This window comes from Nansenia antarctica (assembly GCF_963989245.1).
Source record: "Nansenia antarctica genome assembly, chromosome: 4".
Taxonomy (NCBI): Eukaryota; Metazoa; Chordata; class Actinopteri; order Argentiniformes; family Microstomatidae; genus Nansenia; species Nansenia antarctica.
This window is the reverse complement of record NC_137689.1, coordinates 4,540,434-4,556,983: the sequence shown is the minus strand read 5'-3', so window position 1 is coordinate 4,556,983 and position 16,550 is coordinate 4,540,434. Positions and strand designations below refer to the sequence as shown.

The window sequence follows — 16,550 nt, the reverse complement described above, 5'->3', positions numbered from 1 at the left end:
GCCACTTTTAGACTTGCACAGAGAGAGCTGCTGTCCAAAATGGCGGCCTTTCCTGGAATGTACCATCAGGGGGGTGTGGAGGGGGGTGGGACCATCAATGATAATGTTTAAAACACGTTAAGTTCGGGAACAACCTTTGAATAATTACTTATCTAAGGCAATGTGCAAAAATCCTTACTCCAAAAACCGAGTCTGTTGTTTTTGGGTCGGTGTTTCTGAGTCATTTCACTATCAAGGACATCAAGGTGCCCCCCTCCTTCTCTTCAGACATGGTACGTTCTCTCAGACTAATTTCTCATGGGAATGGGATGGGAGAATGTTGCAGAATTTGGCCCCATATCACGTTCATGACCATCTATGTATGTTGGTGCCAGGGAGATGTGTCTGTCTTCATGTTAGTATTGCAATGGATATATGCATTGCAGAAGAATGCATGTGCAATAGAGGAATACACGAATAGAGATGTCATTACAGTAGTACCTTTTCTGCAAAAAAGAAAAGACACTTGCAGAGTCACAGGTGTCCTTTAAATTAATTAACTGATTTATGGTATATGATCAAATGACAGCGACTATAGATTTTACATTTTGGTGAGTTAATTAATGGCATAATGTAAAATGATATGATTGGTACATTGTTGCTTTTCTTTTCTTCTGTCATCATAATCCTATTTTGTAAACACTTTGACACTTTATCCATGAGATGTAGATAGTCCTCCGGCCCATCAGGGGACGCTCTTGCCCATTCTAGCCGAATGAATACTTTCCCCCCACCTCCTTCATGCTATACCGGGTTAATGTGACCCTGTGCACAGATTAGATTCATAGACACAGAAACTTTCGCAGTTCCCAAACTGTAAACTGAAAAAGAAGGGTGAACATGTCTGGAGCGCTGGCCAGGCTGTTGTTTTACCCCACATTAGCCTACAATGTGGTGATGGAGAAGGTGTCCTCCAGGCGCTGGTTCAACCGCGTGGACCAGACTGTCATATTAGGAGCTCTGCCTTTCAGATCCATGACTGAGGAGGTATGGAAGCATAGTAGACTTAATTCAAATGCTAATAATGCAATATGAGATTGCAATTGCATGTTCCACTTTTGCATGCATTCTTTCAGACAATATTCAAATTCAAATGCAATTCTAATGATTTGCATTTTAATTTTCATGTACCTGTAGTGAGCTGTTGTGCATGACATGTTCCATTGACTTCCTCCCAAGATCCAAAAACATGATCACATATTTTAAATCACCATGTTTTTTTCTTTTCTGTTTCCAGCTCGTGCAGACAGAGAATGTCAGAGGCGTGATCACCATGAACGAGGAATATGAGACTAAATACTTGTGCAACTCAGCAGAGGTTACTATAGACATTACTATTACTACTACTACTACTACTTTCCTTTGCTTCAACCCACACCCGAGTCAAGTTGCTAATGCTATTATGTTAAGTGGGTTTTGCCATAGAAAACATTAACAAACATCATTGTTATGCTCCTCGCCCCTAAGTGCAAGGTCATGGCCTTCTAGACTGCAGTGTGTGTGTTTACATGTGGGAATACGGTACATGTGGGAATACGGTACATGTGGGAATACAGTACATGTGGGAAAACTAGGGTTAGGGTTAGGTGCTACATTGACTTGGTACATGCTGGCATGCCTAACCCTACCCCTAACCCTACCCCTAACCCTAACCTTAACCCTAGCACCTAACCCTAACCCTAGTTTTCCCACATGTACCGTAACATTGGGATTGTATAATTGAAAATGTGCTTTGTATGTTTGATCCAGGAGTGGAGAGCCTCGGGGGTGGAGCAGCTACAGCTCAGCACAGTTGACCTGACAGGTGTGCCCAGTCTGGAGAACCTGCACAGAGGTGTGGAGTTCGCCCTCCGCCACAGGGAAAAGGGCACGAGTGTGTACGTCCACTGTAAGGCTGGACGCTCCCGCAGCGCCACGCTGGCCGCTGCCTACCTCATACGAGTGAGTTGTTATTGTTGTTGGATTGTTACTGGAATGTATGTGTTTGTCTAGTGTGTATTGTTAGTGGTTTTGTTTTGTTTTGCTCACAGTTGCATTGCTGGAGTCCAGAGGAAGCCTGTCAGATGTTGGCTTCTGTGCGACCACATGTGTTGGTTCGCTCTGCACAGCTGGAGATGCTTCAGCGGTACCATCAGCAAGTGTGCGGAGGCCGAGGGGGGTCTGGGGGGTCCGTTTAAGGGTGTCGAGGAACTGTCATTCTACTTTGTCGAACTACGTTGTTGCATTTCTACAGAGACTTCTGTCAAATTAGCTTTGGCCAAATAAATGCCACTTGAGGGGATTTTTCTACATGAGCTCATTGTGATTTTATTGTATATACATTTCTTACTATACTGTATCACGTGTGTTGTACATTTCTCATAATTATTGTTGTTTATCAGGATATAATGCAAAGCTGTGGAAGAGTATTACGGCCGAGTGAAGAGAAAACATGTTATGATGGGGCAGTTATACTAAAATAAATGTTTGCATACTTTATAATTTAATTTCCAGAATAACGTCATCTTTTTTTGATAAAAAAAAAAGTTTAAATTAAACTTTAAGAATTATGGTGAAATGTGGTGGGATTTGGGTATTTGCATGGCTTCCTTTTGCTGTGCATCACCATTGAAGTAGTTAGATGACCTGGTGAAACTACCAAATGTACCAGAGTGAAAGCAAGAGGAGTGTGGAGAAAAACAAGGAAGTGCCTAAAATCCATGGCATGCCACCACCTCATCTGTGCAACCTGGTGGAGGGGTTGTTATAGCTGGGGCATGTACGGCTGCCACTGGAACAGACTTGAGTTGTGGTTGTGGATGGATGGAGATTGTTCTTGAGAAAGAAGGAGGAAAAAAACCCATATATATTTTTTATTGTTATTATTTATTTATTTTGTAATCGATACTGTACTCTATTTGTTGAAATGTAAAGTATTGTGAAACGTGAATACAATTGAAAATAAAAAACATTGATCATTGATCCTTGATGATGTTTACTAATCTAATTATACTTGACATTACCACGATTCAGTAGTATCATGTCACTTCCATACTCCACCAGTAGGGGGCGCTGATGCGGTGGACTAACCCTAGCTCCACATCAGCAGAAGAAGACTTGTGATTACATTGTGGTGGGGCAAACATGGCGGCTTCGTTGGTGCGTTTGGTCCGTGGAGGTCTTAGCAGGAGTCTAAACCGTGAGTAAATAATAAGATGGAATGAACTCTGGAACTCTTCTGTGCAACTAATTCACCTTCTGCCTTGAATTGATCGCATCGCTATTGCTGAGAGAGTGTGTCTGTAATCAGATAGTTCTTGTTTGACCTTCCAGTAAGGAGGCTAACATCGAGTCCAGACTAGCCTGTCAATGCTATCAGCTAGATTGACATGTTTGGCATTTAGCAGACGCCTTATTCCAAAGCGACTTACAATCAATACATTTGAATACTAAGCATGAGAATCATCAGTCCACCAGTCGTAGCAGGAAGAGTAATCCAGCTCAGGCCCGGGGCCACTGATAGTTCTATCACCTTCTTCTAAAACCTAGTTGTTGTTTTTTACACTGGAGAAACAAAGAAACAGTACAAGGGGGGCAATAGAAGTTCTTAGGGACACAGTAGAGGGGAAAGCGGGTGTCTTTGGGAGACGCAGTACTGAGGGGCAGAAGATGTCTCAGGAGGAGCAGTTAAGGTGTAACCTGAAGAGATGGGTCTTCAGTCTACACTAGTATCAGCTACTGTACCAACCCCATACACACCACCAGATGATCTATATACTGTACTAACCCCATACACACCACCAGTTAGATGTTCTATGCTTTAGTTGAGAGGTGTAATGTGAGATTAGATGGGTGTTATCATGTGTACGACAATAACTATTATAATGTATCTGTTGTTTCAGTTGCTAACCGAAGCGCCTACATTGTGCAAGCCAGGTCTGAGACCACAACCACTGAATCCAGACGTAAGTATCAATTAGCAATACAAGCCCATAATATGGTTTAATACTATAAGGTTCAGTGCAGTGGCATTATTTATTTATCTATCTTCTTATGGCACTGCTTGTATAGAGTTGGCTATGTTAAACCCTTAGTCATGTCCAATATAAAGTTAGTTGGCAATCTTTTTTGTCAAGGAGTAGGCTATATGTTATAGTCCATTCTAAATGACATTGATAATTGTTGTCTTTGATAGGTAATTCACAATCTTTTGTCGTGTTACTCAATTGAACTTTCATGTGCTTCATCTTTATTCAGCCACAGTCAGACCCACGGATGCCGTCGCCCACAACCAACTCTCAGCCTTTGGAGAATATGTGGCTGAAATGCTTCCGAAATACGTCCAGCAAGTTCAAGTCAGTTAATAACAGTATTTGAGTATACTCCTTCTCCAAAGGAGGATACACTTGATGTTCCATGATGATTGCAACATGTCAGTAATTAGGTAGTGTGTTACCATGACATTTGGATGCGTGGTGTATTTTCAGGTAACGTGTTACAACGAGTTGGAGGTGATGATCGCCCCTGAGGGGGTCATCCCTGTGTTGACCTTCTTGAGGGACCACACCAACGCTCAGTTTAGAAACATGACTGACCTCACTGCAGTGGACATCCCTACCCGCCAGAATCGTTTTGAGGTATTCATATATATGTGTTACGGTACATGTGGGAATACGGTACTTGTGGGAAAAATAGGGTTAGGGTTAGGTGCTACGTCGACTTGGTACATGCTGGCATGCCTAACCCTACCCCTATCCCTATCCCTAACCCTACCCCCAAACCTAACCCTAACCCTAACCTTAACCGTAGCACCCTAGCACCTAACCCTAACCCTAGTTTTCCCACATGTACCGTTTTCCCACATGTACCGTAACATATGCATCTCTCTTGTCACTTATACTGGATGCAAAACTTTCCATAATTGACATGAGTGAGAATGGATTTTTAAAAATATATATACTCAGTACTCAGGTTTAATCAGATAATTGATGTGTGAATTTACAGATGAAGTGTTCAGGTCTAAGATGTTTTCTTAACATTTCTTCTTCTTGTGATGGGGGATAGATCGTGTACAACATGCTCTCCCTCCGGTACAACTCGCGGATCCGTATCAAGACCTACACAGACGAGCTCACCCCGGTAGATTCTGTTGTGACGGTCCACCAGGCAGCCAACTGGTACGAGAGGGAGGTGAGTCAGTCTGATTGGTCCAGTTCAGAAGAATGCTTTGACAAATCGTGACGTTAGCATTATAAGGTTCTATTTCCATTTTTGTCAAAATTTAGTTTTTTACATAATCTGATCCATTAGGTGTTTATTAATGCCTGTGTGGTGTTATTTTTAAAATGTTGACATTTTTGAGTTAGTAATTAATAAAATACAAAGGTTCCATCTCACAAAACATAATGGAATGTAAAAACTTTGACACTCAATATCTCTGAACTACTCTAAACGGAGATAGAACCTTATCATTCTAAACGGAGATAGAACCTTATCATTCTAAGCTCACGAAATGCACTCCAAAACTATAGAGATAAGCAGACTGCCTATGGTATTGTTTTTTTTATTAACCCAAACTTTTCAGTTACACAAACTACCTACATGGAATAAGTTGCAGTATAGCCCCAGCACCCCAGCAGCACCGGTTAGCCTAATAAGAATGTTAGCTTTTATTCAAACCAGTGCACCCCAAACCACCCAGCTCGAGCTCCCACTCACCACACCATGCTAGCAGGAGGAAATCAATCCGTTTTTTTGACGGATCGCAATCATTTTGTGGCAGTCTGTGTGCACGTTGTGGCTTTAGTGGTGTTTTTCATACCATTACTGAGGTGTTGCAGTTCAGTGTCAGACACATTTATTTAAAGTTGTTCCTGTTTCCATGCAGAAAAGACCAGCTGTAACTTATAATAATAATAATAATAATAATAACTTTATTTGTATAGCGCTTTTCCTGCAAATGTTGCAGCTCAAAGTGCTTTAATCATTATATCATCTTAATTTAATTATTTTGTAACTTAAATGCAATATTAAAAGGATGGGTTTTTATAATCCTAATTTCATTATTTAGTCATTTAAAGGCAATATTAAAAAAGATGGGCTTTTAGTTTACATTTACATTTACATTTTTGGCATTTAGCAGACGCCTTATTCCAAAGCGACTTACAATCAATACATTTGAATACTAAGCATGTGAATCAGCAATCCACCATTCGTTGCAGGCTTTTTTTAGTCTTGACTTGAACATATTTGCTGAGGTTGCATCCCTAATGTAAACTGGCAGTGCATTCCACAATTTGGGTGCATAAAATGAGAATGCAGCCTCACCAAATCTCTTCTTTTGTACATGTGGTACACAGAGATGCAGTGGTGTCAAATGTTTTGCTCATGAGAGTGTTGCTGCTCGTGTGTTTGTGCCGTCAGGTTTGGGACATGTACGGAGTGTTCTTCGCCAACCACCCAGACCTGAGGCGTATTCTGACTGACTACGGGTTCGAGGGCCATCCGTTCAGGAAAGACTTCCCACTGTCTGGATATGTTGAGGTAAGAACCGACACGGACAAAAATGGCCTCGTATCTATCTAACACAGATAATACAGTACATCAGTACTAAAAGAAAAGAAACCTGAATGCACATCTACATTCGCTTAGAAGTTGCTATCTTGTGCTGTTGCAATGTAGTTGAACTTTCCTTTCCTTTAGGTTGTAACTATAAAAAAGCTGACTTGGGTGTTTGTTTGATAGTCAGGAGAAGCGTGAGTGAGATGTGCAGCAGTTACAGTCGGCCTACATTTCGTGACGTTAGAATTATAAGGTTCTATCTCCATTTTTGTCAAAATTGAGTTTTTGACATAATCTGATCCATTAGGTGTTTATTAATGCCTGTGTGGTGTTATTTTTAAAATGTTGACATTTTTGAGTTAGTTTGAGAGATTGAGATTGAGATAACGTTTATTGCCACTATGCATTACACATATAGGAATTTGCTTCGTCACCACAGCTAGTGCGTTTATACTTTTTTCACATATCAAAAAACAGGACAACACAACAACAACACAGGACAGACAACAGTGCATTGGATAGTGCGGTATAAAGTAAAGTGCAGTGCAGAGTTTTTTACAGTGAGTCCAGTTCAGTCCTGGGCAGACTTAGTATATTAGTAATTCATAAAATACAAAGGTTCCATCTCACAAAACATAATGGAATGTAAAAACTTTGACGCTCAATATCTCTGAACTACCCTAAACGGAGATAGAACCGTATAATTCTAAACTCACGATTTGGCGGGTGTTCATATCTTTGCCCTGATGCTCTAATGTATTTATTTGTCTTGCTCCTCAACCCCCCCTTCCCATCTATTCTGTCTCAGGTGCGTTATGATGATGAGGTGAAGCGAGTAGTGGCAGAGCCTGTCGAGCTCTCGCAGGAGTTCCGCAAGTTTGACTTGAACAGCCCATGGGAGGTGTTCCCTGCTCACCGTGAGCCCAAAGCTGCCCCCAAGCTGGAAGCAGGGGACAAGGCACCAGAGAGCAAATAAGAATAACCCTCTAGGAGTCTATTACAATCATCTGTCGAGGGACCAATGTCCCCCGTGATTCCGTTCTTGAGTATTTATGTAAATAAAAACACATATTAAACAGTTGTGGGGTTGTCATGATATTTATGTTGATTAGTTGGATGTGCTGATTAGAGACTACATTTGACTGTCTCCTTCTTGTCTTTGTTGAGCATATAACAGATTTTTGTGTTATACAGTAAGTTTGTCACTTTAAGTCAAACATCATATGATGCTTTTGATTATATTTAATCGTACTATGGGTGCTTTTTGTGGTTAAATGGGATTTCAAATTCGTCAGCCTTGCTGAAGACAACTCTCCCTGCCATCACATCTTGACCTACAAATACACTGATTAAAGAAAGTAAGGGAACGCTTCAAGGATATGCCTCCCCAGACCATCACTGACATGGCAAACCGGTCATGTTGGATGATGTTGCAGGCAACATAACGTTTGCCATGGTGTCTCCAGACTCTTTCACGTCTGAAATGTGCTCAGTGTGAACCTGCTTTCATCTCTGAAGAGAACCGGGCGCCAATGGCGAACCTGCCAATTCTGGTGTGCTCTGGCAAATGCCAGTCGAGCTGCACGGTGCTGGGCTGTGAGCACAAGTCCCACAAGGATGTCGGGCCCTCATGCCAACCTATGGTGTCTGTTTCTGACAGTTTGGTCTGTAGCCACCACCTGCAAAACCATTTCCTTTTTGGGGGTTGTCTTACTGTTGCCTCTCCTGTTCACCTGTCGCTTTCATTCGCACCAAAGCAGGTGAAATTGATTAACAATCGTTTACGCTTCCTAACTGGGCAGATCGATGTCCCAGACGTTTAATTGACTTGGTGTTATACTATGATGATTAAGTGTTCCCTTAATTTTTTTGAGCAGTGTAGTTGTCTGAACTGTCAGTTTCAAGCCTTCTGTTTAACCATACCATATGGTTAATAGATACCATAATGGTTGACTGACAGTCATGGAATGATATCACAATTGAAATGACCACTCTAGATGACTATTTTTTCTTGCTCTACTTAATCAAGTAAGGAAGCACAGATGACTGAGCACCCAGTTTGTGTAACCACTTTGAATCCGGTGTGTGTATGCTTCTTGTGTGATGGTTCTTCAAGTTCCCATACTGCTGCAGACAGCAGCACCACCACAGACCAGGGAGAGGCTGGACCATACCTGTCTTACCAGGGCTGACCAGAAGAGGGCACTGTGTTCATGGGTGAAAAAGCTATTGAAAACTGGTGGTGTTCATATTACAAAAATATGTCAGCTTTTATTCATTCATTATTCACTTTTCTATTTTAATTTTTGGATCATATATCACATTGTTACATATGTTGCGGATTGTATTGGTCAATAGAGGTTTATGGTGTCATGTGTCACTGGGTGAACTACGATAAACATCCTTTTTTTGTTTTTATGTTACAATAAAACAAAATACAATCTGAGTTCCAACCAAATGTAACATTGTATTTTTATGTTTATGCTGACATGATCACTTGACCAAGGTCAGTTTATCTGCAGCCACTCATGAGTCATGAACGAGCACGGTGCTGATATTCAGAAGAATACAAAACCCTCTAAAACAGCTAAATGTGTTTGATGCACCACCCAATAAAAAGCAATAAAGAAATGAAACATTGCATTTCTTTGTATTTATTCTGCCGAACATATTCCAATTAAGCATCCATTGTATAAGAAACACAGTATTCAAAACAGTTCAGAATCAACAGGAACCAGACTGTACGTTAAACACGTGGGTATTATAATGTATCCGGGGGCTCAACATATGCAGTGTAAAATCATTTGCCATTCCTCTGAATGATCAAAGATCAAAAGTACAGATCACAAACATTCCACTTACATTGTTAATTACAAATAATCACTAATGGATAGAAATACAGTTTCATTAATTAACAGACCTGCGAAGCTGTTAGATGATAATTACTCTTTATGAGGTGTCACATTTATTTTGTTTTCTTTTGCAGACATTTCCATGACAGCATGCATGAAAGTGATAATAGGCATAATTGTGACTTGATAACGTTATGCCCAAATCATACACCAATAACATAAAGCTGTTCCTCCCAGAGGTCACCACAGGGCCGGTCCTAGGTATTTAGGTGTCCTAGGCAAGAGTATGATTTGATGCCCCCCCAAAATGTTTAGGGGCGCCACCACCACCATCTCCACATTAAGCCACCAGTACTGCCTCATCACCACCCACACATTCAACAGTAACAATATGGACAACAATGGTTTCAAGACAAAAATAGACAGTAGGCTGAGACATATTTTCATAGAGACATGAAATTCATAGAGACAAAATTATTGAAATGTAAAACCCTTTTTGGGGGGGGGGGGGGGGCGGGGGGCATTTGGCGCCATAGGCGACCGCCTAGTTCACCTATGCCAAGGACCGGCCCTGGGTCACCATGATACTCTGAACGGGTTGCTTCACTGACCTAGAAGAATAATCGTGTATTCCCCAACTCTCTAACATGTTTTCTTACTTGTGGTCCTCAAAAAAAGCTCCTATCCTCGAATTTGGTCCCCTCATCTCCAGAGACCTATTTCTTTTTTTGTATAGCAGTCCACCATGCACATGAGGATGGGAATTAGAACCATAAAATGTGAACGTACAAGGTGTGACCGACCATCATTTTCCCGCACAAATTGAAGAATTTTACATCGTGCCGAATATATTCCGTCGGGCTTGGGTTTCTAAAAACCACATTCCACCCTCAGAGGGATATAGTGTAGATTAGAACCTGTATGTACCTACATTAGTGACACCGTTGGGGGATTAGGGGAGTGTGAGAGCGTGACGAATGAGGAGCTCCAAAAATAAGTAGTGCAGGTGTGACTAACTCACTGGGTCTGGAGTAGCGTCGTCATCGCTGCGCCACCAGACTGTGTTAGCCCACCGAGCTTAAGTTTAGGATTTTAGCCAACAACACTACTCTACTTTGGGTTACTCATCATCAGGCAAGGGCATTTACACAGGGCTAATGTAGCTAAAATGTCACTGGACGCGTCAAGCTCGCGTTACCTCAGCGGCAGTGGGGGACTCAGGCTGTTTGAAGGGCAGGGGGGGGCGAAAAGAAAAAAAGGGCACCTACTGCACAACATGGGACCCCATCAGTGCACATGGTCAAGTTTAGACCATTGGAAGGGCAGCCAATAGGGCACATCCTCAAATTTTGGCACTCAAAAGGGCACTTTAGTGTGACGTTTTTTCAACTGTGGGGCCACATGGTCAAGTTTAGACCATTGGAGGGGCACCAATAGGGCACATCCTCTCATTTTTGCCACTCAAAATGGCACTTAAGAGAGACGTTTTTCAACCGTGGGGGCACCAGGAGGGTGGTCGCCCCCCCTGCCCCCCCCCCCCCTGAGTCCGCCAGTGCTCAGCGGCGCGTGTGAGTTTCATTTCGGCGCCCATGTTAACGGGTTAGAGCAGCCATACAGCCAGCGTGAGAGACGCTCTCATGCACTCTCACGGGCCTCTCACGGGCCTCTCTCACGGGCCTCTCACGCTGACTGCTGCTGCAAGCAAGCTAGTGAGTCGGAGGCTAGGCCTATCTTCTCTGTGTGACGCCGACCCTGAAAAGGATTTAAATCAACACTTCCACTATCTGCAGAAACCCCCACGTAGGCTATAATTATATTATGTTAATAAGGTACAAGAACATCAGGTTCAAGGGCAGTATTTTTCTGGTGATCTCTCTGTCTCTCTCTCTCTGTCTCTCTCCCTCTTTCTCTCTCTCTCTCTCACTCACTCTCTCTCTCTCTGTTCTGCAGAGATACATTTCCATCCTAAGTCGCGTGAAATGACAAGTCGTTCACTTCCAGTTAGGGAAGAGGTGACAGAAAGTCCAGCAGAAGTTCCACCACACACACACGCCGCTGATGTAACGCTGCTGGTGAGTTTTAACCGTAAGTGTTTGACTCCCCTTTAGTGCCATAAATGACCATATACTGGAAAACATTTTTATTGGCATTTCACCTTTCCCTATTGCAGGCAATCAGTCACATTTTTATTAATGTCACACTTTGTATGTGTGTTTCAGACTGAAGAGTAACAACCTAGCGATGATGATGAACAGGAAACCCAATATACTGTATTACTGATTTACACCAACTATACAGTTTTAATTGGAGTATCATATTCACATCAGAATGCCTCTCACACAGACACTGATATGTACTTTTTTTGTTTTTGTTACAATTTGAGCAGGAATAATTAAACTGGCGCTATCATCGTAAGGGTTTCATGGAGGCAATTTCAATTTCCTCCACAGCGGTTTGCCATCTGAGGTAATGAATTCAACTCAAAAATCTAATTATGCTCCCTATGCCTTGAGGACCAAAATTAGCATGTTTTGACTGAGGATGCGCTTGGACTTAAAGCTACTAGCAGGGTGAATGTGGTGTCTTTAGTGGTCCAATGGAACTGCCCTGCAGAGCTACGGCAAATTAAATCATCCTGCATTGTGGTCATGCAGCTGTTTAAGCCCAAAGTGATATTTTTATTTCACTATGGTCAGAAACTGTTGTAGCCGGGGAAAAAACTCACTCCAAAATGAAGGAAAAAATACTCATTTTGACACAAAACAAGTGTCCCTCTATTGTTTTCACATGCCTGTCGAGACACTGGTAAAGGTTTGTTTGATTCCAGAGAAGTTTAACAGAGACATTAACATCCTGAAAATATTAGAAATGCTAGCATTTTAGTCACATCTTCTATCAAGCCTCCAGGTTTGAGTTTGATGAAGTTAAACCCATGAAAAGAAGAATTTAGTTGGACACAAAAACGGAATTTAGTTCAGCAGGTCCGCCAAAGGCCGACTGAGTTACTGACACTGTTTTCCTCTAGCAGAATTTACAGCTTCCTGCTCTGCTGCTGCTGATCGTTCTGTTGTTTATGGAGGTCAGGGTACACCAGGAAGCCGGTGAAGGTTATGTATTTAGCGTGGTTACTGTACGCCCCGAAGCCGTCGCGCTGGTGGCTGTACAGCCAGACGGTGTCACCCCTCTGCAGCGACAGCATCAGACTCTGACTCTGCAGGGCCTTCTCCGTGTCGCTGTCGTCGTAGATCATCGCCTGCACCTCCAGGTGGTTCTTCATCAGCTTCACCGACAGGGTTTTGTGGGGCAGCTTGCCGGCGTTGAAGGAGAAGAAGTAGGCCCCCGGGATGCGGCAGGTGAACACCCCGGCGGTGACGTTGAAGTCGACGCCGATGTTGACGAAGTCCGTGTCGAAGGTGATGGGATGGTGCTGGGGGAACCCCTGGTCCACTCCTATGATGCTCTCGGTGCGCCCGACGGAAAAGGCCGACCTCTGGTCCTCCTCCTCCTCCTCCGCCTCCGCCTCCTCTACCTGGGTCTCTACCGCCGTCGTCTCCTTGGCTGCGAGCCCGCCGTCTTGATCCGGCAGGCTGTGTTGTTGCTCATCATCGTGGGCATTCCCGTACACGTGGGTGGTTGTTGTTTCCTCACGCCTCGGAGGCTCCTGGAAGGTGTAGGTGTCTGGGTAGATCAGGTAGCCGTTGAAGGTGGTGTAGTGTCCCGTGTTGCTGTAGATGGCGTAGCGGGGGTCCCCGTGGAGGCGGAGCCACACCGTGTCGCCGAAGTCCAGCTGCAGCATGGCGCTCTGGCTCTGCACCTTCAGAATCAGAATCAGAATCAGAAGACTTTATTGCCATGACATGTAAACATGTTAGGAATTTGGTTTGGGACAGTGGAGCACGGTTTACAGCAGGACAGGTGCAAGACAGGACAAGACAGTGCAAACCAACATCATAGTGCAAGAGTCATAATTAATATAATTATAAAGTGCAGAGATCATGTGTTCAAGTGTTCATGTCCAGACAGTCCAAAGCTCTCTGCACCTTGCGCTCCTCGCCGGCGTTCTCGTCGTAGACGATGGCCTGCACCTCGTTGCGGTTCTTCATCAGCATGACGGACAGGTCGCGGCGGGGGAACTTCCCCACGGTGAAGGAGAAGTAGTACGCCCCGGGGATGCGACAGCGGAAGAGGCCGGCCTTGGGGTCGAAGTCGCCGCCGATGTTCACGTACGTCTTGTCGAAGGTCACCACCATCTTGGGGCCGCCCTCCATGCTGCTGGCGCGCGCCACGGAGAAGGCCGACCGCTGCTCCGCCTCGTCGGGCGAACGGGCGAAGGCCCACGCCGCGCGGGTCAGGTGACACAACAGGCCAATCAGGACATGGCTGGTTGTGGTCGATAGCATCATTTTGTTTTTGTTTTTTTCCTGTGGGGGAAAAAAAAGATTGGCAACGTTAGATAATGTTGTGTTGTAATTGTGTGTTCATACATCAACATGGGGATATATTTGGGAAATGGTCAGTCGTTATAAAAAGAACAGTTTTATCAAATAAATCTGTATAATCATCGATGGAAAAATTATGTGATGATAAGGATGATGAAGATACATTCACAATTACACATCATTTCATGTACAGAATGTATTTCTGACTGTCAGAAGTGGGTTTCAGTTATACCACAGTTAGTACAGTAGCTTTGAAAAGATTACACCACAGGAGCAGCATTTAATTAGCATAGGTACAGGAGGTTTGCATTTTACTCTGCTAACGAAGTAACAAACGGAAGATAGAGATCGTCTCCCGATACTCGACTGCCCAATCCCAGGGGTCAGACCAACAGGAAAGAAGCCACCATCATACCCGGAGCCTTCCGTTCACTCTACAATCATGTAACGTCATGAATTCCAACATAACTAATGACTTGCTCACCTGTTGAACTCTATACATTTGTTACTGTCACGTCATGTTACTATGTGCACATCCTGATGATCCTGTGTACACAGACTGGATTAAGGTATGTTGTGTTATGTTATGTGTGTTTGTGTTCTTGATGGTGCCTTCTAAATTACCTGAATGAAGCCACAGTGTAATCCTAAACCGCTAAGCCTAGTACTGGCCTATAAAAAAGGAGATTTACACAATAGTTGTCGCTGTGTGCTGCTGAAATGTCATTCAGAGCCCCATTTATAGCCACGGTGATATCTGCTGTGCCCTCACTGCCACATCACAGTGTTAGACAGGGGCAAATTACTGTAATAACCTCACAAATTATTTATCAAGCAAATAGAGGAACTGAAGCAGAAAAAACCCAACTTTTCCTGTTGAAAACGGTGTATGTATCAGTCGAAGACACATCAATTCTAGCCCCAGAATTGACTAAAAAAGAGTTAAAAAGATAACTTTGGATATAAACCCTGTATCTTCATGTGCAATCTAACTATCGAGTGAGTCAGAGAACAGATCGTGGAGAGCTGGAGACGCATCTCCTTTCCGGAGAGCTGTGACGCATCTCCTGTCCCTGATCAATTGGCAGGTTGGGCTTTGGATGGTACATCAAACCTCCGGGAAACAAACCTCAGTTGCATTTTCTTTAATTGAGGAGGAGGAAAAATCAAGGCGATTGATGTAATATATCCGTCATTTCAGAGTGTGATCCTTACAGAATCACATACTGTAGGCCTATATCTGAAGGGTGTAATGGAAATTTAACCATACGGTCCTCAGGTGAGACAGGAAACCAACAAGATGGTACACAGTATTTACTCGTTAATAAGGTTTAATCAAAATAGTTTGCAAAGTATTGACTTCTTAAACAACAGTACACAACAGAAGTGTCATGAGAGCTGTCCTGACAAGAAGCCCTGAATTCCAGCTCTCACAAACATCTTATACTCGACCAGATGCACAAGGTCAGCCGGCCCTCCTTCGAGGGTGGCGTGATTTACAGACAATGAGCTGGTGTGTACCTTATCTCTCTCAGTACTAGCAGATGGGCACACTATCTTGTCAAGTGGCAGATTTAACCCGGCCTACCCGGCAGTATGAGCACATTCTGTACTGAGAAGTAAGGTGGTAAATTGCGAACACAATGTCCAAACTTGCCTTCATGTAGAACTCCAGAGCAGTTAGATCAGATAACATACTGTTAACCTTTTAGTCTATGACGTTAGTACAGGAACAAATCAACTTAGGATATACTGATTATACACAGGAATAACAGGAAGACACGTTAGAGCATTTTTAGCCATTACAAGGGGTAAACAACACAGACTATAATTTGTTACTGGTCAAAGGCTCTCTATATTATGCTTTGAGTCAGATCAATATTAGTGATCAGATTGATTGCCCCAATGTGTCTCATTGGACACTGTGCTGATATTACCTGTCAGATGCCGATTCAGGTAATGTCTCATGTCTAAAATATGTCAAACATACTGTAAGTTATTCCATGGGGATGCAGCAATGAAGGAATTGGAAAACATGATCCCTTTCCCTAATGAGATGCCATGGGAATAAAACACACAGACGTGATATTACTGTGCTATTTATAAACCAAATTTGAGCTTATATGAAAAGAGAAATCTTCTAATCCTTACCTTTATCTGGTGTAAGACTGTGAGGCTATCAGTGACAGTGCTAGTTTCGCATGACAACAGTCTGGATGGGGTATTTTGGCATTCAGAATTTGACCGGGCAGCCATAAGGGTTGCTCATGTCTGTTCGTTGATGCGGAGTGACATGTTCAAACATGCTCTATGGGCACAGCAGTACTGTTCCTATCCAATTACTGAATGAATCTTCCTGGAAACCCTTTCTTGTTGTCTGAGGGCTAAGTTAGACCTTTCCACTGAACATGACATTGCTGCCTGGGATGGTTATTGTATTTTCAGTGACATATAGGCAGTGGCGTTTTATTTGTTTGTGTCTTTTAAACTGATGTACTGTATCAACAGAACGACATCATCACTTCTCTTCAGATTTTCTTTGATATTCCGACTTGATGATGATGATGAAATATATTATGCATATGCATTAGGGTCTCAAATACAATTTGGAGGATGAGTAAAATAGCAGAATGATTTTTATTTTATTTTTCTTCCCTACAATAAGTGTGTGATGAAGGGA

The 16,550-nt window shown here is 43.0% G+C and overlaps 3 protein-coding genes across 3 annotated transcripts; 2 read left to right on the top strand and 1 right to left on the bottom strand.

The window, feature by feature from the left end:
- The first annotated feature begins 836 nt into the window (after positions 1-836).
- Positions 837-2,905, top strand: ptpmt1 (protein tyrosine phosphatase mitochondrial 1). Its single transcript, XM_080530150.1, has 4 exons — positions 837-1,026; positions 1,277-1,357; positions 1,789-1,980; positions 2,070-2,905. The coding sequence occupies exons 1-4, from the start codon at positions 880-882 to the stop codon at positions 2,214-2,216; spliced, it is 567 nt and encodes a 188-aa protein (XP_080386276.1). The 5' UTR covers positions 837-879; the 3' UTR covers positions 2,217-2,905.
- A 241-nt stretch (positions 2,906-3,146) lies between these two features.
- Positions 3,147-7,651, top strand: ndufs3 (NADH:ubiquinone oxidoreductase core subunit S3). The gene is made up of 7 exons (XM_080528527.1): positions 3,147-3,217; positions 3,921-3,983; positions 4,276-4,373; positions 4,506-4,655; positions 5,083-5,208; positions 6,442-6,561; positions 7,388-7,651. The coding sequence occupies exons 1-7, from the start codon at positions 3,163-3,165 to the stop codon at positions 7,553-7,555; spliced, it is 780 nt and encodes a 259-aa protein (XP_080384653.1). The 5' UTR covers positions 3,147-3,162; the 3' UTR covers positions 7,556-7,651.
- Positions 7,652-12,462: 4,811 nt separating this feature from the next.
- c1qtnf4 (C1q and TNF related 4) lies at positions 12,463-13,801 on the bottom strand (the record flags this gene model as incomplete). Its single annotated transcript, XM_080528074.1, has 2 exons — positions 13,472-13,801; positions 12,463-13,245 (listed from the first exon to the last, which is right to left on the bottom strand). Exons 1-2 carry the CDS (start codon positions 13,697-13,699, stop codon positions 12,463-12,465), a joined length of 1,011 nt encoding a protein of 336 aa, XP_080384200.1. The 5' UTR covers positions 13,700-13,801.
- Positions 13,802-16,550: the final 2,749 nt, after the last annotated feature.

What these genes read in the sequence shown, in the direction of transcription:
- ptpmt1 (XM_080530150.1), top strand. Translation starts at nt 880, where the DNA reads ATGTCTGGAGCGCTGGCCAGGCTGTTGTTTTACCCCACATTAGCCTAC. An exon ending in ACTTGTGCAACTCAGCAGAG is followed by an intron (nt 1,358 to 1,788) that starts GTTACTATAGAC and finishes TGTTTGATCCAG; the next exon opens with GAGTGGAGAGCCTCGGGGGT. An exon ending in CCGCTGCCTACCTCATACGA is followed by an intron (nt 1,981 to 2,069) that starts GTGAGTTGTTAT and finishes TTTTGCTCACAG; the next exon opens with TTGCATTGCTGGAGTCCAGA.
- ndufs3 (XM_080528527.1), top strand. Translation starts at nt 3,163, where the DNA reads ATGGCGGCTTCGTTGGTGCGTTTGGTCCGTGGAGGTCTTAGCAGGAGT. An exon ending in TCTTAGCAGGAGTCTAAACC is followed by an intron (nt 3,218 to 3,920) that starts GTGAGTAAATAA and finishes CTGTTGTTTCAG; the next exon opens with TTGCTAACCGAAGCGCCTAC. An exon ending in CCAACTGGTACGAGAGGGAG is followed by an intron (nt 5,209 to 6,441) that starts GTGAGTCAGTCT and finishes TTGTGCCGTCAG; the next exon opens with GTTTGGGACATGTACGGAGT.